The sequence below is a fragment of the Corapipo altera genome, unplaced genomic scaffold (genome assembly GCF_003945725.1).
Source record: "Corapipo altera isolate COAL_440 unplaced genomic scaffold, ASM394572v1 2b, whole genome shotgun sequence".
NCBI classification, from domain to species: Eukaryota; Metazoa; Chordata; class Aves; order Passeriformes; family Pipridae; genus Corapipo; species Corapipo altera.
In genome coordinates, this window is record NW_020884874.1 from 12,301,301 (window position 1) to 12,326,571 (window position 25,271).

Sequence of the window (25,271 nt, forward strand, 5' to 3'; positions counted from 1 at the left end):
TGTAAGAGCTGAACTTCAGTCTCAGCTCTGCTGCACACTCGCTGTGTAACCACAGGTAGCACACTAACAATGAAATCCTGACCTACTTGCTTGAATGTTGCTAAAAGAAATGTTCATGTGCTTCACTGAAAAGGCTGACTAAGGTAATCCTGGAGGAAAACGGAAGCCTTGTTTTCACTTAAAAGAGTACTGCAATTTCTACCAGCAAAGAGAGGCTGTGGCACATGGATGAGGTGATTCTACATGCCAGTCTGCTGCTCACAGGTTATACCAGGCCATGGTTTCATATTATGAAGTTGGAACAATACTGGGTTAAAATATTCCTGCCTCTCCTGCCTGCTGCACTTCATATCTGTTCCTGTGCTACTAGATGTACCAGAAAAGCTGCTCCACCGTGAACTGGTTTGGGTTCAAAAAAAATTTTTAAGTAATACTTGTAAGCAGAGCTTTTAAGCCATGTAAGTTCTTTGATCCAGTTCATGGCATGATCACACAAATAGTTGAAACAAAGTGAAACTTACGAGTGTTGTAAGGTCTGGATTAGATGATAGTGCACTGGGGGAAAAATAAAAAAAATAAATAAATAATGCCACCAAAGTTTCCTAAGTTTTTCATTTCAAAAGTCAGATCAGATCATTATTTAATAGCTGCAAAGTACTTTAAGCTCCTCTGATAGGACATGTCATAGAAATAGAAAAGGATTGTCATACAGATGTCCCTCTAACAGATTTCATATCACATATTGATGGGGAGAAATAACTATTGGCATAACAGTAAACACCAACCTGTCAAAGCAAGAGACTTGGGGCTGTTTAGCCCTGATGCCCTATTGTAATCTATTTGTCATTCTTTACTGTCCAAAAATACGGGGGAAAATCCAGAAATGATGAAAATATGTATTTCTTAGAAGCATAACAATCTGTGAAGTAAGAAGAAGTGTTTTAGTTACCACAGGGAAATAAAGGTAATTAGCATTGAGAATCATAATTACTACACAGGAGATGAGCCATTAAGCCTCATTTACTTGTAGTGATTACACTGTACTTTGAGTTTATGAGTTTTTTCCTGCTCTAAATGTGCTGTCTCAATAGATTCAATATTAACTTTATTCATGATAAAGATTTAATGTGACAGAAGAAGAAACACTACAGAAGCATTAAATTATAAATTGAATAAGACAGAGTTTCTAAAAAGTTCATAAATTTACTATGTGCCTCTTTGTCTCTCACTATTTCTTATTAATAATCATGTTAGATGTTCTTGACAGCACAGTGACAAAAGGAAAGAGGAATTACATTGGATTGTTAAAAATTTACATTAACAATGAAAAGAGATTTTTGTGATATAGGCTAAAAACTTTACCCTCCACAATAACATTCCCCAAAGGCCACGCCAGATGGCACAGTTTTTGCAAAAAGAGTTCCACACCATACTTAGCTACAGGGTACTATGGCTGAACTCTGAATGCTTTCAGTGCCATGTCCAGTTAGGCAGAAAGAAGAGTCAACAGCACTCAAAGACTTGGGAGATACTTGAGTATCTGCTTTACAGAGGCTTGGTGATGCTAGAAAAGCCGAAGTGTTTATGCACCTCACTTCTACTGATTTTCCTACTGGAGGACGTGTGGGATAGGCTGTCTTGGTTTTTTTCTTGTTATACCGGTATGCTGACATACATTTAGAATGGGAGCTATCAGTATATAAATATCTAATATGTTCCTATGTAATAGTGACTGGAAAAATCTAGGTATATAAATATCTGGCCAATAGCTTAAATGGCTTTATTCTGTAAAAAAATTCTGTACTTATCATTTTACAATCTAAGTAAGCACGACAGACATGAATGAATGAATAAATGGCCAGTGGAAGCTTGATATAATTTTCTGTTAACTTTTTGAAGGTTCTTACAGATGTACTCATCCCTGCAACAATGCAAGAAATGCCAGAAAGGTAGGTATTTGACAATAATCACAATATATTCTGGCTTTTAGGCATATTCCAAGTAAATAGCAGTAATTCTATATCCTCACAGTATTTATACTCATTTTTAGAACAGTGGAGTATGTATGACAAAATACTGTCAGCTCTGAGGACACCTATAGGACAACCTTAAAATATTACACAGTATTTTAATGTCCCAATTGGCTTACAATTTTTCTTGAGGACGTACAGATCAATATATTTTCAGTTTTAGCTTAATGATTGGTCATTTCCTGTTTCCTTTCGGTAATACCTGAGGAGTAATTCATAGATAAGTTACTCATAGATTGAAACCCAATTATTTAAACTAATGCAAGACAATTTTTATTGGTGATTCTCTAAACCTTGTTTTGTTTTGGTTTTTTTTTATAGTTTACTGGCAGATATAAGGAATTTTGCGAAAAACTGGGAACAGTGGGTTGTTTCCTCTTTAGAAAACCTACCAGAAAACCTGACAGATAAGAAATTGCCTATTGCAAGAAGATTTGTTTCCTCCCTGAAACGACAGACGTCATTCTTACATCTAGCACAGGTAAACAGAATAAAACTATACATCAAAAATTTGTTAGTTATATTCAGTGTAGCTTTCTGGCCATGAGATATAATGCATTATTTTTTCAAGGTTGACCTTCAGCCATGGAAGATTTACATCTTGTACTTTTAACCATGAAAGAAGGAAGTGACCATAAATAGATCTGACCAAAACTTCCTATTTTTGTAGTAGAAAAGAGAGCAAAGACCATGGTTATAATGAACAGCCATCATTGCAATTTTTGGCAATCAAATGATGAAGTGGAATACGTGTGTATTTGGTTTAGTTCCAAACTGGAAAATTTCAGATGATCTTCTTGCTTAGCAAACGTTTGCTGTCTTGTCCATGATGTTCTTCAGTGAGCTTATTTCTGTTTGAGTTTTGAGCAAAAAGGGAACATGGGAGTGACAGGGAGTTGGGGATTCCAAGGCTGTGTTGTCCGGCTGCAGGTATCTGCAACTAGGAGTCACCTCCAGGTGACGTTTTTATAGATTATACAGAAGGATACAATGCCTTTTGAGCATTGCTCACTGCTAACAGCTTGGGCTTTGAGGTGGTTGTCCTCATGAATGACTATAAATGCACCATATATTCATCCTGAGTTGGGTTTCTCTTTCACAAATATTAAGACAAAAGTAGCATGTGGGTGATACTGTGAAGATGATCTGATAGGAAGGCACATTAGAAGAGCATTAGAAGTCTGATGAGAGGGAAACATTATCTTATCTGATCTGTGAAAAAATCCAGCCATGACAGTAAAATTAAACTTAAGGTGATCCCCAGGTGTGAGTCTGTCCTGGTTTTGGCTGAGATACAGTAAATTTTGTTCATTGTAGCTAGTATGGGTCTATGTGTTGGATTTGTACTGGACACTGTCAATAATTCAGGGATGTTTTAGCTACTGCTGAGCAGTGTTTACATAGACTCAAGGCCTTTTTGGCTTCTCACACTGCCCTGCCAGAGAGTAGGTTGGAGGTGCACAGGTAGGTGGGAGTGGACACATCTGGGACAGCTGATCCCAGCTAACTACAGGGAGTTTCTATATCATATGGCATCATGATCAGCCATAAAACTAGGGGGAAGTTTGGCAGGGGACCACTGCTTGGGCAGTTGGCTGGGCATCAGTCAGTTGATGAGCAGTTGTCTTCATTTGCATCACTTGTCTGTCTTGGACTGTATTTTTCTCTGGTTTTGTTTGTTTGTTTACTTTTTATTATTGTTATTGTTTTTATTTTTTCTTTTTAAATATTATTAAACTGTTTTTACCTCAACCCACAAGTTTTCTTACTTTTTCAATTCTCTCCCCCATTCCGTGACAGAGTGGGGAGTGTCTGAGTGGCCATATGGTGCTTAGCTGCCTGATGTGGCTAAACCACAGCAGCGTCTCAGCATTTTACCTTGCTTTCTCTTGCAGATTGCTCGGCCAGCACTGTTTGATCAGCATGTGGTGAATTCCATGGTGTCAGATATTGAAAAAGTTGATTTGAATAGTATTGGTTCTCAGGCACTCCTTGCAGTCTCAGGGAGCACAGACACTGATGGGGAGGTCTACAGTGAATGTAAGTCCATGGTGATACATTTGTGTCATTATAATTCACTATTTCATTCCATGCCACACTGTTTTACTTGGACTGACTGAGACAAGGCACACATAGACACTGCATTCTGTAATCTAGTACACTGTTAACTTCAGTAGCTTAAGAAAGCTTGTACTGGGAAGTCATCCCAGCTAGATGACTTTAAATGGTTGCTGAAAAATTAATTTACATGTCAGTTGCTAAGTGCAATCAAATCTCTTTTGAAATTTTGATGTAATTAAATGTGGATATTAGCACAGATCGACTCCTGAAAGATGTCTCAAAAATTCCATGTCATTATGGCTTAATGTAATGAATATTTTTTTTTTATGAATAGGGGTTTTTTTTATGCAAGTTGATCTTAAATGATTTTCTCTTTAGTGCAGCAGCTATTTTCATACACAGAACAGAGCGAAGTATAAATTCTGAGGGTGTTAACTTTCATATCCATACCAGTTGTTGAAAAATAGATATAACCTTTTCATTAAAAAGATAACTTTTGTCATAAGAGTGATGTTGATCAGAGTTTAGAGAGCTGAATGGAAGAGCAATGTGTTGTCCTCTAAATATCATTACTTTGATAATGAATGTTTGTTCTCTTTAATGGTTCATAATCCTATTCACACTTTTGAGTTGCCCATTCTCTACTTTTTGTGTAGCTATTTTTTATTTTATTCTTCATCTTCTTTCATACTGGTTAAAAAAGAAAAGGAGAAGAGAAATAACTGGTCATTCAGGCACTTTTTTGAAAACGGGAATTGAGGAAGTTAATTTTGCATAATATAGTGAGAAACTTGTAAGATATAAGGGAAACTTAAGACACTACAAATCTGCCACATAACGGATAAAACTTTACTACTAAACTTAGTATTAGAAAGGTTTTCAAGGCTGAATCTTAAAAGGAATGAAAAATATAATCTTCTTTTGGTTTTATTTTCTTGTAAAACTTCACTGTCTTACAGCCTGTGTCATTGTAATGCTTAAGTAATTAAAATATATATGACTGATGGATGTGTGTCTGCTTGCTTTGCTGGGGAATTACTTATTTCTTCACAGCTCTAATTCTTTGCTTTTCCTTTCCATGCTACAATATTGTCATATGGCTGGTGAGTGGCTTTTTCTTGTGTTCAGAATAGTGTGCAATGATATGTTCTCCTTTTTACATGGTAGATGACTCTATTACAGTGTTCCAAGAACTGAAGGACCTTCTAAAGAAGAATGCCACTGTGGAATCATTTATTGAATGGTTGGATACTGTGGTTGAGCAAAGGGTTATCAAGGTACATTTCAAATGTTCTGCCTGACTAAAGAACAAATCCTACTCCCCTTACTCCTTACAAAGACCCTTATGCAGTCCTATTGGTTTCCCACATGGGATTCTCATCTCTACTCCCATCTCCTTACTGTAACAGGGAAGTGTGAAAGATTCCAGTGCTGTTAGATCTAATTAATCATGTTGAGCCTGTTGAACAATCTTGCATGTGTGACCAATTAAGAAAAACTGTAACTAAAACAGTAAAGTCAACACTTTCATAAACTTTACATGAAAGAAACCGTTCCAGCTTCTGTGGGCATGCAGAATCACAGAGGTATTTCTCAGTGAGTAAGGTGAGCAAAAGTTATTCCTTAGAGAAGCAATTCTTTCTTTCATGGCATTTGGTTGGTATTGTATGTGGTATAAGTTACTGCAGCAGGTGGATTCAGAAGTAGCCAACCTCCAGAAGAATTTCTACATACCAGGATGAAAGATACAGTTTTGTAGCATTGTAAGGTGCTTAACACAGTAATTGATGGTTTTGATGGTATTCCCCCACCCGGTTCCAATTTACAATATGCATTATCATCACAACTATTCTATATGCATGTAGTTATACAGGGATTAATACAGCTCAGAACAAAATAAAGGAGTTCTATCTCAAGTAAGAGATATCTAACCCATTTGTGACTTTAATAATTGTAAACTAGCAGAATAAGATTTTTCACATTGCTTGCTAATAGTTGAACACAGGTCTCCTCATCAGACTTTTTCTATCTGGAAGTGTAATAATTTATCCATCATTTTAGGTGGCATCTTAATATGAGTGGATGTAAAAGGATGAGACAGTGCAGTTAGCATCGACTGGCTGGCAGAAGAGTGACTGCCACGTACAGGAAAATCATGGGCATGCCATTTTTCCTTTTTTTTCCCTGTTTTCCCAAATTTCAATGGAGACAGTGATAGTTTCTTTCTTTTTAAAGTATTCTGAGTTTCCTAACATTTGCTGACATATGTAAGCAGCACAATGAGGAGCTCTGGATGATTCAGGGCAGCATAGCCAAAGCAAGTCCTTATCTACACACAAGTCCCTAGTCAAAAAACTCCCACTGAAGCTGAGCAATCTTGATTTATTTTAGAACTGAATGATTATGGTCTAAAACTCATTCCACAATTTCAGAAGAAAATTTCTGATAAAACAAGTCAGACAGAAAAGGTGAAGCACTTTTCCATTCAGCATCTACTATGTGCTTCTGTATTATTAAAGTTAACAAGTAAGGTTTCTACCATTGCTTTCCTGTAGTTAAGGGGAGAAATACCAACAAGTTCTGATATGAAGCTAGGTCAACTAAGCAGAAGCTAATAATTGACAGAACATGCAATCCTTCCATTGCTGTCTGCCTTCTGTTCATGCCAAAATGTGGCTACTGTCAAACTCGCACAACTTCTTTCTGCTTGCTGTTTGAGAAAGTAACAGGGCATATGTTACTACACAAACAAATCACTGCCAGAACAAAGTGACAGTATGAAATGAGCAATATTAAAAACATCACTTTAATCATCATGATAGTAAACATACCATTCTGTAAGAGAAAGTCTGGCCAGTATTATACAGATTAAATTAAATTACAAGGACTAATTTCTATTCCCTCTTTATGTGGAATAACATAGTGCCAGAAGGAGGGGGGTTTCTTTCTTTCTGCTTCATATTTATAGAACAACTTGGCACCTTTAGTACTAGAATATGAGGTAATCTATGTACCTTCAGGGCATATCAAGGCCCAAGCAGTAAGCAGTTTGTTTCATCGAACGTTGACATTCTACGAGCTCTGCACTGTAAAGGGAGGATCTTGCTCTTTTTTACCACATTAGGACACACATTAAGAAGATATTGTCAATCAAGCAACTTGATTCACTCTGCCATATTAGCCTGAGCCAAGGACTCCTTGAACTCTCAAACATATTGAGTTCTTCTCTCCTGTGTGCAGAAAGCAGGCTACCATATTTAACAGTATTTTACTATTCTCTTTCAGGCAAGCAAGCAAAATGGGAGGTCTTTAAAGAAGAGAGCTCAAGACTTCCTTCTGAAATGGAGCTTTTTTGGTGCTCGAGTGATGCATAATCTAACCCTTAACAACGCATCAAGTTTTGGTACCTGATCATTAAAAAACAATCATATTTTGTACATATATGCCAGTACTTACCAGCTTTCCTGAACAGAGGAACCTGTCCTAATCTAAAGATACTTTGATCAAAGCCACAAATGCTGTGTAATGTGTTTTTCAAACTAACATTTCATGTTAAATGCTAGCAATATTTTGGTGGTGACTTGTGTCACATGTTCATTTTTAAAACGGGGTTTTTTTTTTTTTTTTTAATTGCTGTTTGATACTGCTTTGTCATTTAAGTGGCAAAAGCTTTGTTTGCTTTAATATGGCAATGGAAGTGTAACTGCATAGCTCAGTATAGGAGACAGAAGATTTAACTTATTAGTTTTACCTGTGGATCAAGTTTGGTAAAAAATTACTGTTTTGTCAAAGATTTGTGCATGATATGTTTTAATAAAAGCAAAAGAAATTTGGCAGTCACCACACATTTAATTCCAGGATTATCAATTCAACAGTGTTTCTGGCTTTTAAAATTTAAGGCTCACACATCCATCTTTAGGAATGTTTACATTTTTGGGAACATTCAGGAAGAATCTTTTATAAAACAGTAGACGGTAGAACAAGTGAAACTAACTCTAGTACATAATTTCCTAAATTTAGTCATAGGTACATTGTTATTTAAAATTCAGAGGGTATTTTAAATGGCTGTTAGGGACACACGTTTTTTAATGTGATATATCCTTGAAATAAGGTCAAAGACTTCACCAGTTATTGTCTGGTTATTTAGCACAAGACAAACAGAAATAGAGCAGAGGCATTCTAGCAGACTTCGGCCTTATCTAGCTCCACTGTGTGCCCTCTTCAAGTCTAAAGCATGTCTCACTTTCATCAGTATTTTTCTTTGATGTAATTAGTGGTCAAATAGCCTACAGGACAGTAAACAATTGAGCCAGGTGGGCCAGTGCAAAGAGAGATTAGAGCTAGAATTTAGGCACTATTCCTTGTTGGTCTTGCCAGGTCACTTAAAGTCCACAATTATTTGTTTGTTTCACTGACTTCTTGTAGAATAGAGAGAGATGGTCACAAAGATAACTCAGCTACTCTCTCTCTTTCTCTTCCAAAAGGTTCTTTTCATTTGATCCGCATGTTACTAGATGAGTACATCCTGCTTGCCATGGAGACACAGTTCAACAATGACAAAGAACAAGAACTCCAGAATCTACTGGACAAATACATGAAGAATTTAGGTAACTAGAGCTTGGTCCTTTTGCATATACTTCTGTACTTTTAGAAATTGATATATTTGTTTAACTTTAAACAGAAGCAAGTTTACTCTGTTTTCCTGAAGTTGTAGTTATATGCAACATGGTCAAATTCACCTGAAAAGTTTGTGACCGTTCACTCAGCAATTCATTCACACCTTCCCAGCATGGTTGACTTCATAATGTTTTGTGGGCCTGTGAATACAATGGATCACTGAAATTTGCTTGAATGCAACATATACTTGTAGGTACATCCAAAGAGCCATGAGCTGAAATGTGAAAACAGGTATAAGCAACAGAAAGGGCAGGAATTCCTAATCCAGTTTTTCTCCAAAGCCTAAATATGTAATTACATCTTGAACTGGGAATGTATGAAATATTACCAAAATGCAAATATCCCTGCAATGTTGGAACAAAAGTTTGGAGCCCTGTTTATCATCTGGATGAAGTACTATTATGTGAAAGAGAAATAAAACTATTTTAAAACAGCATCCTTAACATTTTCCATCTACCAGACTTCTTCCAAGTTAGACAATTTGAAGTTATATGCTCCAAGTTCTTTGCTATCGAAAGAATGAAGATGGATTTGGATCAAGTTCTGGTCCAAGTTAATCCTTAAAAAAACAGTGAAACTTCACTGGGTTCTGCAGAATTTTTCTTTATTAACATTAGCACCGGCAATCAACTCTAAATCTGAACTTTGTTGAAAGAAACTTGCATAGACTTTGTCTGACACTAGGTGCTGCACTTCTTTTAGTTCAGCCTCCAAGAGAAAAATCTGTCCTATGTACCAGTTGCCTTGTCCTTGGGTATTTAGGTGGAATACTTGAAACCATAAGGTAGAATCATGGTTTCCACTGCAGAATAACAGAACTGAATTTATCAATAATCTGCAGAAAACTAAAGAATTATTGAGTATAACAAACGCTCTTCTCTAGATACCAACATGAAACAGAGTTCGAGCATTCTGAAGTTCCCATTGTTAATTCTTTAGGATAAAGTGTTGAGCCTGATTCACTCTTAGTGCAATTTACTTTGCTTCATTGTTGACATTTACTTCAAGGGAATAAATCTGATTCATACCTTCACTACGACAGCTTCAGTAAAGAGCTGATACTGTGTGATATATATCTGTGGTCAGGGAAAATGATAGCAACACTTTCACCAGGAAGATCAAGACTAGAGTAATATTTGTATTCATTGCCTACATGCAAAATACGCAGACTTCAGAGGGTTTTAGAATAATCAACCAAAGATACAAACAAATTGGGCAGCTCATATGCTGTCTATATGCTAGCAGTAAATTTATATGCAATGAGCATACATACAACCAACAGGAGTTTTGATTTACTCCTTCAGATGCAAGCAAAGCCACCTTCACTGCATCACCAAGCTCTTGCTTCCTAGCAAATCGTAACAAAGCTGCTCCTCTGCCCAGTGACACTTCAGTCAAGAATGAGTGTCTAGCAGAGCAAACCTATGTGTCCTTGTCAGCTAGCCAGCCCAGCAGCGTACCTTCTGGTCTGAACTCCTTCACCACAGGAGACAGCGAGAACATGCAGCTGACAGGTATGTATCAACTCTTCCAGCTTCTCCTTCCCAATTTGCTTGTTAGTTTTTCAGTTCACAGTACCATGTTGCTGTAGAAGGGGCAATGACCACATGCATTTATAAAGACCTCTTATAAACAACATTTCATGAGCTCACCTTCTGTGCTGATTTACAGAAGTCAGCAATTGTCATTACCCTGCCAGTAATAGTTCCTCTCGGAAAAGTGGTAAACTATCTTATACCTCTTGGCTTGGTGAGCTTCTTATGAGGAGAGAATGAACAGTAACATCTGGAGCACAAGAGGATTGTAACTGCTGGAGTTTCCCACTGCATGTAGTGTCTCCAAGCTGGAGAATGAAAGGGGGAAGCTTTATAGCCTGTAGCCAAGGATTAAAAGCTGTGAGTTGTATAGGTGGGGGCTAATGCATATCTTTTGTAAAAGTTTCAAATAGTAATGTACACTTCACTAGAGGGTTAGTGCCTTAACAGCAGTACTGCAGTATGGGTGCTAATAATGGCTAATGTTTATTTATTCCAGATCAAATGGAGCTGTCTCAAAGCACTGGCCACCTCATGACTCCACCTATTTCACCAGCCATGGTCAGCCGAGGAAGTGTTATCAACCAGGGGCCAATGGCTGTGAGACCTCCAAGTGTAGGTCCCGTGTTATCGACACATTCACAGTGCTCTTCTTACTCAGAACCGCTTTATCAGACTTTGTCACAAACTAATCAGAATTACTACGGAAACAATTCCAATTACCAGGCTATGTTCAGAACACAAGCCCATTCCACTTCAGGAGCTTATGACCACAGAGCAGAGCACAGCCGATTCAATGCCTTCAGTGAACAGCAGTTCTCCAGAGACTACTTCAGCAACAGTTGTGCTGTGTCTCCATACAATGCCAGATCCCCTTCCAGCTATGGTCCCTCAAACATGTCTCAGGACACACACAATATGCAGTTTCTGAATACTGGGAGTTTCAATTTCTTGAACAACTCAGTGCCTACATGTCCAGGAGCAGCATATCCTGCTAATGCTTCCAATGGTATTAATATATATTTTCTTTTTCCCTTCTGTTTCTCTTTCCTTGATGGAGTAAAATACTTTTTCTCCACTTTTCTATGAAAGATGCATTTCAACTCTTATTTATACATTCCTGTTTTCCACTTCTCCGATGACACACAGAGGTGTAAAGCAGCTTAATAAGTTACTTAAGGATTTATTTTCCTCTGTTGAATCTTAATTTGACCTCAAATGCATCTGCTGACCTATGCTAATCTTCCTTTTGTACCATCACCATGTCTTGCACAAAGGATGCAAAAGCAGCATGGCCTTGTCGTTTAACGATCTCTTGAAAAGCCCCCAAAACATCTACTATGAAACAGAGCAGACACGAGATAGTTTACCTCTGGGATCACCATAATGGACCATTCTAGTCACAGAGTCAGGATGATGAAACAAAGTATAAAAATGTGTATTAACAATAGTTTGAGACTTTGGCCCTCCATCTCCCTCTGCTGGAGGAAAGACACAGTGGAAACGTTACTTTTATATGGATTTGTATATGCAGTAAGTCCATATTACCCTGCAGATTTTCTTTCCATGTATACCTTCCTTGGCTGTGAGTTTCAAAAGGGAGCACTGAACTATGGATAGGGCTCCCCATGGTGTCTCTTACAGCCACCAACTGCAGGCTATGTTTGATTCTGAATTTAGGAGGGAAGGGCAATTTTCTGTGCTGAAGGTATGACTGAACCCTTAGCATCTTTTTGTTTCCTTGTTACCACCTCTGTTTTGGGTCAATCATTGCACCTGTTTCTAATGTTACTAGGCTGTATGTGTATATAAATAATCTTATTCTCAAGTACTTTTTGTCCAAGGTTATCACAGGCTCCTAACCTACTCAGTAGTTTCACTCATCTTTTTTTTCAATCTTCTTTCAATAGGATATTATGGAAACAGCATAAATTATTCAGAATCTCATAGACTTGGAACAATGGTGGATCAGCATGTTTCTGTAATAAGCAGTGTAAGCAGCATTCGATCACTGCCATCGTACAGTGATATACACGATCCACTGAATATCTTGGATGACAGTGGAAGAAAACAAACGGGCTCATACTACACAGAGTCCTCACCTTCAATTGTCTGCCGGACTCCTATGTGTAAGTATAGCCAATAACTGAGGAACTTTATAGCATCCTAGCAAGTGTTGAGTATTAAACTGTAGCTCACATATATAAGATATAAAATGCAATATAGAGATGAAATAACTCAGTACTTCGGATTTATCATAAGATGTGTTTTCCTTAAAATTGCAGGACAATGGGTTTAATAACTCTTTGCTCCCATAAGGAGGTCTGTGATCCACTGTCCATGAGGAGTGGAATGACTGGCCTGAATTGCAAAAAAACCTGGTTTAGGAAACAGTTTCTAACTATTAAGTGAATTAATAACAGACTGGGCTTTTCTAAGGTCTCTTAAGGATCCTCACTGTCAAACAGATCAAATGAACCCTGGGTCAGAGGTGTCTAGGTATATACTTCCTGTGGTATAGTCCCCATCCTGTGCTTCAACAACTGAGTGTGTTAGGCAAAGCTCCCACTGACAGTGAATTTTAGGCATAAATACCTGACTGCAAAGGGTTTGTTTTGGTATATGCCTTATACAAATGGCAGCTGAGTTTGGTCTCCCATTCCAAAAAGTGTTGCATGGAAGACATAAACTAGGGCACTGTTTGTTTCTCCACAAGATTATATCTTCCCTCTACTTACCTGTTAACCTTGCAGAGAAGATCAGAAGTTTCCATCCTTCAGATGATGTGCCTGGTAGAAAAGAGGTTCCATCAAATGAAAATGGATTGTAATTTCTGTTAAATTCAATAGACTGAAAACTTGCAATGATGGTAAATTTTTTTTCACCACAGCTTCAAACTTGCAAACCACATCTTCTTCACAATGTATGTACGGAACACCTGGTCCGTTCCCTTCTCAGGAAAATCTGGAGGCCCATGGCCCACCAAGCAGAGATATGGTGTCATCGTTACCACCAATCAACACTGTCTTCATGGGAGCAGCTGCTGGAGGAACCTAACTGGGAGAAACATGTCAGTGCCTTAAGCTTAATTTCCAACTTCAGACATTAAAGCTATGAAGACAATGCCTTTCAAGTTGGTGGAATATAAAAGTATTACATATAGGTGTTAGAGGAGCCATTTTAGTGATATTAGCAGACATCCACACATAAAAAAATAGCTATATTTAGATTGGGTCCTGCTTGTGAATCTCTCAGGATTGTTCTCACCATCACAGCTTTTCAGTCAGAAATTTAGGGTAAGCAGAAAGAGCCACTGATTCTTGTAAACAAGACTAAGTTGTAAAGAAATTATTGCATCTATTCCTAATTTATTAAAAATGTTATTTTAGTCTTTCACTTATATATTTTCTTTTTTTCTTTTTTTTTTCTTTTTTTTTTTTTTTTTATAAAAAGGTTTATTTAATGCCTGTGTTGCTCATTATTTATTAGGACCACAGAGTAACTGTTTACTATCTCATATTTGACAGACTGTCAAATGTATGTATCCTACCTCCTATGGAAATGTTTACAAGGTCAATTTTTACAGTTTTAAATGAAACTAAGCCAAATTCTTAAGTTTTTTACTGTTGTGCTCTGGAAAGTCTATTTCAAATGTTTAGTGCCTACTTGTGTAAGTGAAAGTCCTCAGGAAATAAATAAAACTTATTATGGGTATTTTATTTCTCTTTCTCTTAAAATAAAACCAACAAAACATTCAAATATCATAAGCTAACTAATTTCAGTAGCCTGCTACTGTAGTTGAATAACTGAAGGAAATAAAACTATGCCACTAAATGTCATGGGATTTTAGAACTACTTTGTGGTATGAGCCGAAAATTTCTGCTGATGGAAATCCACAAAAATATGTTCATCAATTTTCATCATGGGTTTAATGCAACTGTATAAACTGAAAACAAAAGTAATAAAAATTATTAAAAAATATTGCAACCCTTTAGACAGCTATTTTAATAAAAAAATATTTTACAAGTGCCATGATAATCTATGCACATACGTGCATTTGTGTTTGCGGCTGGAGAAGCCAGGTTAAGAATATTCGTTAATGGTATTACAGAGGACAGAGAACACACTCACAAAACAAACTTCTTGCTACACATTAATGAAATAACAGGTCTGACTTTATAATCTGGTTGTCTCAACAGCAGATTCAGTTTTGGATTTAAATCCAGTCTTCTGAGGGTATTTGATGTCCATATTCCCATTCAGCCCATTGAATATATGCTGAATATTGTGGAATTGGAGAGTAAGGAATTTTTTGGTGGAAGAAAATGGATGATACTTTCTTTCTAATTCTGTATAACTTCCTTTAGTATTTTCTATCATGAGAAGCCTGACTGCAGCAAAAAAGTAATAAAAAACTTTGACTGGGCTAGCTCATGCATAATTCCTGATATGAAAAAATTTATGTAGAAACGAGACACCATTTTTCAGTAATTCAACTGAATTGCTTCAACTCAATTGCTTCCTAGTCCAGGATGAAGACTTATGCTGTGACCAAAAATGCCATAATGGTGTAAGAAAGTTTTGGTTTCTATAAAAATTCACAATGACATGTAGTGGTAACACAGAATATTCAAAAAAATATTTATTAGACAAATCTTCGTAGCAAGTGAAGTAAGTAGTGCAAAAGAGTTCTTTCTTCATGACTGTTCAGAACTTGATATATTTTCTTCTAAAATGAGTCCTATAAAAGGTCCTCTATCTATGCAGGTCACCCCTATAGTCCGTGACAGGAGAGGAGATCCCTCCCATTCCAAGTGAGATAAGATGGGGAAGGGGAGTGCAAAGGTAAGGGATATGCCGCTAGGACAAGGGATATGTCACTATCCTGAAGTGCTTGGTTCCCTCTGCTGACAAGCGGCATGGCACAAATCATCACTTTAAGCTTCCAGATTGTTGAATGTATGTGAGAGCAATATGTAGAATTTAGGGGAGGTAGGCAATCACTAGCAGACAGGGTCTTAGTCTGTTAGGCCCTACATAAAAAGAACTGTTCAGAATACATAATTTCTCATATGGGATTTATATGCATAGTTGCCAGTCATTTTCTTTTTTCATGTGAAACATTTTGCATTGGGGTTTTTGGGGGTTTTTTTGTGTTTGTTTTTTTTTTTCCCCCTTAAATTACTGTATCTGCACATTATCTGAATTAAGAAACAGTCATATGTCATCAAATGTGCAGATTCTTCTGAAGGCTGCAGAATAGAAAGTAACATAAAGTGTCACACTGTTACAAATCACAGTTTATAATGAATAGTAAGGAGCAATAAAAAATATTCTAATATTCAAATAACCAGTTGAGAGAATTCTCTCATAGTGCTGCAGAAAAAAACAAGCCCATCATAATTGTAACTAGCAAAACCAAATGAGAAATTTCCATTTTATGACCCATTAGTTCAATCAAATATATGGTTTGAAGAATTCGGTAAGTTTTGTCTGTGGGAAATGAAATAGCACATAGCTTTTGTGAATACCCCATGGGAAGATTTTTACCTTTTGTAGTGCAACAGCATTACAGTAAATAATATGAAGAATCAATGGAGTTGACTGTTGGTGGTCTTGTACTATTCAGTTCAGTTGCAATTTTCGTGGATGCATTGCTTTTAATATATAAATGCCTGAAAATCCATAATTAAAAATTGTACATGTTGAGTACAATCAGTGTCAAATGAATATTGCCTAAGGGGGAAAAAAAAGGTGGTTTGCTTTTTTTTCTGAGAAAGTAAGATGGAAAATTAAATCCTTTTGATCTATTTATTGATATTTATGAATTCGAACTGGTTCTAGGAAAGGCAAAAGAGATGCATGAATGGGTCAAATCAGCTTCCACTTCTAAAGTAAAACTGATTCTAATACAAATTGTATCGACCAAGATGAAGCAATATTGGAGAAAAAACAATTACTTGTGTGCCTTGAGCCCATGCCTAGCAGCACAGAATCTGTGCTGCAAGAGAAGTGCAGTTCTTTGACCCTGAAGGTAAGTAGGACCACAGGAATATTACTCCAAACTCAAAATTAGTGAGAAAGTTGGCCTTTACCTTTAAATATGTAGTGAAAACACAGTGAAATAACTTCTAAAATGTAAATCTGTGTATTATTGTGTCTGAGTTTATGGTCTTGGATTCAGGCTACTGTGCTGGATGAACCTGCACAATACCTGAGTTTGGCTTACGGCTCTTGCCAGAAGAGTCTGCACGGTGTGTTTAACTTAATGTAGTTAATTCATGGAAGTTCTTTGCTTTCTTCTTAGTGATGTACTCAGGATGGAGCTTAAACCTGAGTTAGCTTTGGCATTAAGGTTAACTTCAGGGGCTGGGTCAACATGAAGCTGGAACCATGAGACAATAGTAGAATTAGAAGTGGCCATCAAGCTTGACTTACTGCTGCTGCTTAGAGGGATCCACAAATGATGTTTAGTTCTAGATAAAACAGAATGTAGGGAGAACAATATAGATTACTATTGTAGTCAGAATTACAATTAAGATTTACTTGAGCAGGAGCAGGTAAAAGTGAGTTGTTTCTGCATTTGGCAGGGGTTGTTGAGCTTATACAAAACTTACAGTCAGACCAGATGATCTAGGTATGATTCTTTCAAGGTCTGGTCTTAAGAGTAGACTTCAAATTGATTTGAAATTTACATTTGGAAATTAAAGAAGATGAGCCATTTAGGTTAAAGCCAGGTCTAGAAGAAATGAGTGAAACTAATTTAAAGTTTTAGGTGATGGACGCCACATTATCAATCTTCCGACACTGGCATTTCTGGAATCTGAAGTTATGGTTGAGGTTCAAGCCAACGTGAAGCAATGAATCTGAACTAATTATGGATTTAAGACCTTAATGTATCTATGCTTATTATTGAAATTAATAAGAGTTCACTGATATAGTCATTATCTTCAGCTAAGGGTTGAAATAAAAGACTAGGACTAGGTCAGTACTTTTGTCAGCCAGGATCAATGCATGTCTAATTAGCCATTAGCTGAAACTTCTCTGATGGAAAAGAGATGTATCTTGCACAACCAAAGATGAGAAGATATCTTTAATGGAAGGACTGCTGAATTTGCATCCTCTAGAGAGATGCTGCATCATTGCTAATGATTAGACTTCAAGTAATCAGCATTATTGGGATGGTGAAAGATCGGGAAAGCAGGAGATCCTACTAAAAACTATGCTGCTTCTATGGTCATCAGACATTTGCAGCAACTTCCAGGCTCAGCAGAATCCCTTCTTACAAGGACTTGAGCCTGCCAATGAAGGCATAATCAGACAAAACAGGACAAAAGCAGGGCTGGGATCTGAAATAGGGGAGGCAAAATATTGTGCTCATTGCACAATAAGTGACACCAAATACCATTTCTCTACATTTGGATTCTTTGTTATTTGCACAGTTTTTTCCCATTTAACAATGGGTTCATGTTACAATGCTGCACAGAGCAATGGTTACACAACTGGGAACACATAAAAGATTATATTAGCAGCTGAACTAGGAAAATCTACTTCCCTTCCTTTTGGCTTAGTTGATTATTATCCTTGATCAAATAAAGGGCCACATGTTCATACTGCCCTTGTGCCCTGGTTGCTACAGTAGAAAGAAACATACAGTGAAATTGTACATTTAGAGTACTATATGCCTTTTTGACTCCTGTCATATTTAATTTTCCCATATAATTCAGTTTTGCTCAGACTTTATTGACTAGTCACCTGTTTTGCACCAAGATACAGAGATCACTCTAAATTTAGTAAAAATGACATGTTTTAGAAAATCCCCATTACAGGAAAAATACAAACTCTGTGCAATACAGGGGTGGACAATAAATAACCCTTCCTTTCTCTCTATTATGGTTTTTACCAAGCTTCCTCTTTAAAGTATGATCAGCTTTCAAAAACCAGCCCAAATGTACTGAATTCTCTAACAGAATCTTTCCCTTGACTCTAAACATCTTTTCCTAGGTAGGTGTGCAATCCACTGACTGATGTACTGGATCTGTGTTCCTACACACCCAATCCACAGCAGCTGTTAATTTTTGACAGTCTCCAACTTTCAGTTCGTGGTAAGTACTTTCATTTTAGAGGTCACATGGCCGAACTCAGACATGTTTAAGAGAGCCGTTACCCAGCTTCTGGCTCCTGAGAAAGATCTGGTGAAACACCTTTCCTGCCCTAGATGTAACAGTTCTCTCTCAGTTCCGTACCTGAAACTACCAAAATATGCATTGTATAATTGTTAATATAGGTAATGTTTCAAGAATCCTGCTCCAAAGGTTACATGTAGTAGAATGGTGCTATCAGAAGAAACTGAAGACATATTTATATAGTCAGCTTTGTTTGCTCCCCTGCTTTGCAGAGTGGTCTTTATCTCCTGACTTTACAGTCAATCCTGTAAAGTATACTCTGGCTTCAGCCTCTAGCCAAGTTGTTTCCTTTGTAGAGAAATAGTGAAAAAATCAATATTTTGTTCACTCCAGGGTCCACATTTACTCTACATCAGTGATGTGATCCCCATCCTTTCACAGTCTTTCAAAAGGAGACTTCCAGAGCTCCTGCTCTCTCCAAAGAGCTGGGAACAAGGTTCAGGCTACTTCTGCCAGCATTGAAAGCTATCTATCACTGATAAGTGAGATTCTCTTGAGTCCCAGACAGCTCAGACCCATGCGAAACTGAATTATTTATGGCTGGAAATTTGTCCCTTTCTCATCCATCTCCAGGCAAAGTAGAATTTGGCAGGTGGGTGTCCCTTAGGACTGCTTCAGCTCAGCAGTCCCTTCCCTTAGCCCTTGCTGCTTTTACAGATTCTTAGAGTTGTGGCTCACATGATTTCCATGAGCCACTCCATGTATCCTGTGAGGATCCTAGATGCCTCGGTTGAGGTTGAGAAGTGTGGTTGGCAAGAGGACATGCAGTTGTTCCGCAGTTAGTACATGACAAACTTTAAGTCCCTTCCTGGCTGTTGACCCTGAAAGCCTCAGTGCAGTCTGCAAGGTCAGGGTGACATGTTTGTCCACCTGCTTGGATTACTCTGTGAGCCCCAGTGCCAGGCTGGCAGCAGCCCTGCAACAATGCAATTCGTAAGAGTTGACGCTAACCTTCAAGAAATGCTAGTCACATAGCAGACCAGACTGAACTGGACATCACACAGTCTCTATGATGAAACTGGATGATGTCCAGATAGTGTGCAGTGGAAAATATGTGTTTAATCAACATATGGTTATGCACTATATGTACTTGTGGCTAAGCTGAGAGGTGAACAGAGAGATAAGCCAACAAGTGCCCAAGCATTTTTGGAAGTGGCATTTGGAGTTTAACTTCATTAACACTGATGGGTGTAGAGAGCTTTTGATGCCTATGAGGATCTCATCCTAATCATGTAAGCAATAGAAAATATCTTCTAAAAATTTATAGAAATCTTACTTCTATAGAAATACTTATCTATCTTTAAAGAAACTTATCTTCACCCTTGCAGTGTTGACCAGATCAACATGTGAAAACATGCAAAATCCCCCATGACTGACTACTTAAAAATGCTATCCTCTGGTCTTTCATCTTATTGACAATTCTAAAGGTAAGGCAAGACTTCTACATCTGCATTTAGTTTCTCAAGTAAGCAAACAGCTCTTCTGAAGTGTTGCACACTCAGCAGTTCCTGCTGACTGGCATTAATGAAATGGCTTTGCCAGGAAAGTGCATGCTGGAGAGCCATGGAGATAAAAACAAAACTCACAGAGTGGGGGTGGGGGTGGGTGGGCACTGGTCTCACTGCATGTCACTGATCTATGGCAGCACTGGGTCAAATGCTACACTTTTCCAAAACAACTACAGCATGGTACAAGGGTCCCTGTTTAGGAAAGGAAATAAATAGTAACAATAGGATAGAAATCAGTGAAACCCAGTATCATTGATAACAGTGGTTATTGCTGTCAGATGGGATTGAATTAAATGGAATTTCTCAGCCACTTATAATCATAATGCATCAACCAGTTTTTTTCAGCATTCAGGAATTTTGAAGAATTAGTAATTTCCCTGTGAGAGGTTCATGAAGTGAGTCAGTGGGGCAGGCAGTTTGAGACAACCAAAGGGTGGCTAGCCCTTTGCCAGCCTCAGGAGTCCTGGTGTGCTGGAACTGCTTAACAGCAAAAATCTGCCTCTCTCAAGCACTGCTTTATCTGCTGTCCTGCAAAGAGAAGCTATAATGTCAAACAAAATCAGGATGGGATCAAAGCGCAGGTCTACACAACCTGTGTGATGGATATGATATGTGGGAGAACATTTGTATCCCAGATTTAGGTATATAGAACATTTACTGTCTGATTTAGCAGTTTGATCTGTCCTGAAAGAAAATTCTTCCTTGGCAAACTAGAACAAGAGGGAAAAAAAAAAAAAAAAAAGGAGTTCTGATCAATGCAACTGGGAAGATTCCCTGCCACTTCTCTCTCTTTCTCTTTTTTTTTTCATTATCTCAGGTTTATGTGACAAGATGTGAAGGTGCATTTATCTCATTTATTGGTCAAAAAAGCTCTGCCAAGCTGACTCCCAGTAACAGAATGTAGGTGAATACACAAAACTGGGGCAAGATGAAACAGAAGACACGTTTAACCAAGAGGTGCACGAAAATGCCTAATCTAGTGATTTAAATTCAGAGCAGCAAACTTGGAATCAAGAATCCAGCTAAAACCCTACCTTAGCACACATTTAGCACACATTTAGATCTGCTGAAACAGCAGACCAAAACAACCCACTGAAACAAAACAAAACAAAAGAATCCCACACAGCTGGGAGAAAGGAAATTGTTTTACCAAGGCAGAGAAATCTCAGGTTTTAATACCTGTCAGTATTACTGTAACAAGTGCTTCAACCATCATCTTCTTTGCGCTGAGTTAGTTACATGAGTGAAAGTCCAGAATTTGGGGTTGCCAAGTGCTGATACCCATTTTGCTGGGAATGCCAAATTGTTATACCCTTGGAATGGTTTGCTATGGCTTTGTCCATACTGACAATGGCAACCTGCAGGAGTAGGAAAATCCTGAGGGATTTGTCCAAGCCTATAAAGGCAGCTGTGTTTCTTTTTGAGCAGCATCAAGAACTTCAGCTACTTGTCCTAACCAGCAAGGAACTTACACAGGTAGGTCAACAGACACAAAAGGCTTCAATAAATCTGCTCCTCTCTCTTCTGCCTTAACCCTTTCTTCTTTTTCCTTTCCCTAAGTGCAAAGAGCTCAGCGGATCTCCACAGGAGCAACTCTCATTGCCAGGTTCTGCCATGGTAGAGCTCAGGCTCCATCTGCTTTCCTCTCTTCTCCCAGCAGAAGTCCCTGGCAAGGGCTGAGCAGTCAGTCAGAAAAGGGAGGTGCCCACTCTGAAACCCTCTACTTTGCTCCCAGGACAGGAGGAGGTAGGAGTGGAAGTCCTGCGTGCATCTCCCTTCTCAAGGAGTGAGATCTGTGAAGCTTTTGCATGTTGTCTTAGAAAAACAAAATTATTCCCATTTTTCCTTTCTACCCACATCCTGAGAGGGGTTTTGCAATTAAAAACATGATGGCGTTTTTTTCCCAGAGAGGAGGGGTGGAGTGGGGGTTGGGGGAATTGCCCATGTACCATAACAGATGGTTTAAGTATGGTGATTACAAAATCCTGAAGTTAAAATAGTTTAATTACAAAGTCAATACTGCCTCCAACCTCTGCTAAGCCCTTAGTGTAAAAACAACAGACGGTATAGTGCAAACGGTAGGACAATATTTAACCAGAACTTTGCATTAGCTACTGCAGTACAGCTCTCCATCAGGCCTTCAGCAAATGGAATATCAACTGATTTTCCCAGCTTGTATTTGTTAACCATCTCTGCCTCAGTATCAATGGGCAGCTCTGAGAGAGCCACAAACAACCCTCAGGAAATAAACTGCAATACTATACTGCACACAGAGGCTCAGCAAGGTTGGATGTAAAGGCTAATATTACAAGTGTGCATCTGAGACAATTATTAGCACCTTACCAGGAATTAATACAGAGGTTAAAAAATTGAGCAGATAAAGGTATTTATACAAAAAATGAAAATAAAATTCAGCGTAATAACCAATGTTTTATTTTATACTATGGTTTTATAGACAAAAATAACAGGACTTTGGAAGGCATAGGGAAAGAAAAAGGTGGGGATGATTTCAAAGAGCCCAAATTTGATCTTTCACATGCAGGGAAAGCAGCAACTCCATAGAGAAAGTTGTAAGGAAATCTCACTAAGCTGCGCTCTTGCAGCTAAGAGCCTTGGTCTTGGTCTCTGCCAAGTGTGTATGTATGCTGCATATTCTTTAACAGTGACAAACCCTCCCTCTGTTGGCTTGTGTTCCCTGCAAACACCAAGTCAAACATGGAGCCGGAAGAGTTAGAGGAAGTCTGGTTCTACTTTATTAGCAATATACTAAAATCTGGTCCCATCTGCTTCCATCATGACACAGCACAAGACATCCACCATCCCTGCTACATATGAAGCACTGTGAGGCACTGTTCTCTTACCTGACTGGATGGGTAAAAACAGGGACTAGCAAGCAAGAGATACAGACCAGTAAAAGCCAAAACAGACAAATGGGAGATCATCTTCAACACTTTTTCCCACCACTGACCCCTGAGCAAAATCAAAAGGCAAAGCAAGAGGGAAAACGGGCTTGAAAAGTGATGTTACAATACAGAGGAATTCTCACAATTGTGTTTCCCCTTTATAATTTTTATTGCAGAGTTTGAGACATGAACACTAACTTTGGGTATCTGAGAACAAAATTGCTAAGGCAAATAAGAGTTTCTATTAGCTAATCTGTTTCTTTGGGCTTCTTAATAAATAACACCATCTGGGACAAAGACCTGCACTGGATAAAATGAGAGGAAGGGACACCCTACTGAATCCAAAGGAAAATCTTCTTTAATGATTAAGATGAAAGAGGAAACATTGCTAGAGCCTGATCCTTCAGGTTGTTATATACTCCAGTCTGGCTTTTAGAAAATTAGCTTTACATATATGAGTAGATTCATTGACTTTCAATTAAGACTAAGTGCACGTTGAAGTGCTTCATTTCATTAGAGTGGAACTGATTCTCTGTAATAACGAAAAAAAACCCCATAAACTAATGTTCTGTTGGAAATCACAGCATGATTCTGGCACTGACAACAGAAAAGCAAATTGAATTACTCTTATATATGAATAGAAGATACTTGTATTTTTTTCTTACAATATGATAATAAATGGTTTTGTTACTACTCATAATAACAAATAATCCTTTAAAACATATTGTAGAGGACTTCTGAATGTCTAGTAATTTCTTCTATTCTAATGTTTGCCTCCCTTTTTTACCCTAAGCATGTACTTGCAAATAGGAAATCAATCCAAATAAATAAGGTGTGGTCACAACATTTTAAAAAATCTTAGCTGAGGGCAGAATCCACAAGTTTGTATCAGATCTCGGTCTCTCCCATAGTCCATGTTGAACACAATTGCCATGACTGCTCCCAGGATAATTCTGTGTTTAAGTCAGTAGGTCTTTAGTGACTGCTCTCACCCAGTAGCTCAGTGCCCAGTTCTGGGAGAAGGACTCTTCTCCAACAGGAGATGAAGTAGACCTTACCCCCCCGCCCTTGCCTGAACAGATTCCTTGAGGAAGAAACTGTGAAGTGAAAGCATCCCCTCCTTCTTCTTCTGAGCCCCAGCAGGAGCTAAGGATGGAGGTTGTCTTCCGTGAGGAGCTGATTCCTACAGGTGTACATTATGTACATCACATACATAGCAGTACATAGGAGTTTGGATACCAAAAGTCCAGCTGGGGTTTTGTACCTAAGAGCTCCTCATCTCTCCTGTACTGGCACTTTACAACTGACACTGTTTAGAATACATTAAACTGACACTGTTTCTTTTCCCCAATATCACATCATGTCCACTTTTTTGGAAAGGCCCTTGTATCCTGAGCATGGTACCAGAAGATAGGTAGTTTCGAGTGATTTCAGATTAAGATACTGCTAATGAGAGGCATGCTGTGAATACTGCAGTTCAGCTGGGAATTTTGGCTGTCATCATTGCTAGACAAGCACAGCCCCAGGAAAAGCATGCTAACATCACAGTTACAGTGCATTTCAAGAAACACAACTCTTTGGAAGAAAGTGTTCCTGGTGATGGCATATAATAGTGCTACAAAGCCAGGCTTTCCAATAGCAGCTGTTTCATACGATGCACCTTCAGGATGACCTCTGTGGGCTGGCTAGAAACGATGGCATCCAAATTATGCCTTTCTATGCCACATTAAATGTTGATTTCAGTAGGGATTTTGTAAGTAGATTGGGCAGAATTTGGTCTTAATGACCGGAGTCTTGACTTCACACACTTAGAGGTGATTATTCCTGCAGATTTCCACTCTCCATGGGATCTCTGCACTCTGAAGACAGTTGATTTCACTCCGAATTTGTTGGCAAGGCTTTGGATACATACTGCTGGCACAAGGACTATCAGTGTTGTCATCACTTTTATCGGTGCTCTCAAAGCACTTGGTGACGCTGCTGGGGATTATGGCCCTGCTGCTCTGGCAGCTCCTCGGGAACAGGGAGGAGGCAAGTTGTCACCACTCGAAGCTCACCCTCTGAAAGTTTGGAGGGGAAATGGCAGTGCAGGTTTGTTCAAGACCTCACCAAATAGCAGGGGATCTGAAGTCAGCCTGAAATATATCCATACAGTGTACAGAGGAAGATACATTTTAAAAAGCTAAGCAGGAGAAATCCTGTTGTTGTAGACTGACCTTTTTTTCCTCCCAACAAACATTTACCCAGGGTTGTCTCATGACTGGTCGACTTTTGTAATCCATTAGAAGCTGATGTTATTGCGCGACATGATCAAACACCAAACACAGCAGAAAGGCCGTAACTATATCTAAAAAGCCTTTGCTTTGTCAAA

At 38.3% G+C, this 25,271-nt stretch overlaps 1 protein-coding gene across 1 annotated transcript in view; it reads left to right on the forward strand.

The window, feature by feature from the left end:
- The window catches only part of RFX6 (regulatory factor X6), a 34,861-nt gene extending 20,875 nt beyond the window's left edge, over positions 1-13,986 (forward strand). The window contains exons 10-19 of the mRNA XM_027633864.1: positions 1,900-1,949; positions 2,352-2,511; positions 3,926-4,070; positions 5,259-5,368; positions 7,377-7,494; positions 8,576-8,698; positions 10,073-10,282; positions 10,803-11,312; positions 12,214-12,432; positions 13,194-13,986. Of these exons, the coding sequence (XP_027489665.1) occupies positions 1,900-1,949; positions 2,352-2,511; positions 3,926-4,070; positions 5,259-5,368; positions 7,377-7,494; positions 8,576-8,698; positions 10,073-10,282; positions 10,803-11,312; positions 12,214-12,432; positions 13,194-13,360 (1,812 nt within the window). The 3' untranslated portion in view covers positions 13,361-13,986. The remainder of the gene's footprint in view (positions 1-1,899; positions 1,950-2,351; positions 2,512-3,925; positions 4,071-5,258; positions 5,369-7,376; positions 7,495-8,575; positions 8,699-10,072; positions 10,283-10,802; positions 11,313-12,213; positions 12,433-13,193) is intronic.
- Positions 13,987-25,271: the final 11,285 nt, after the last annotated feature.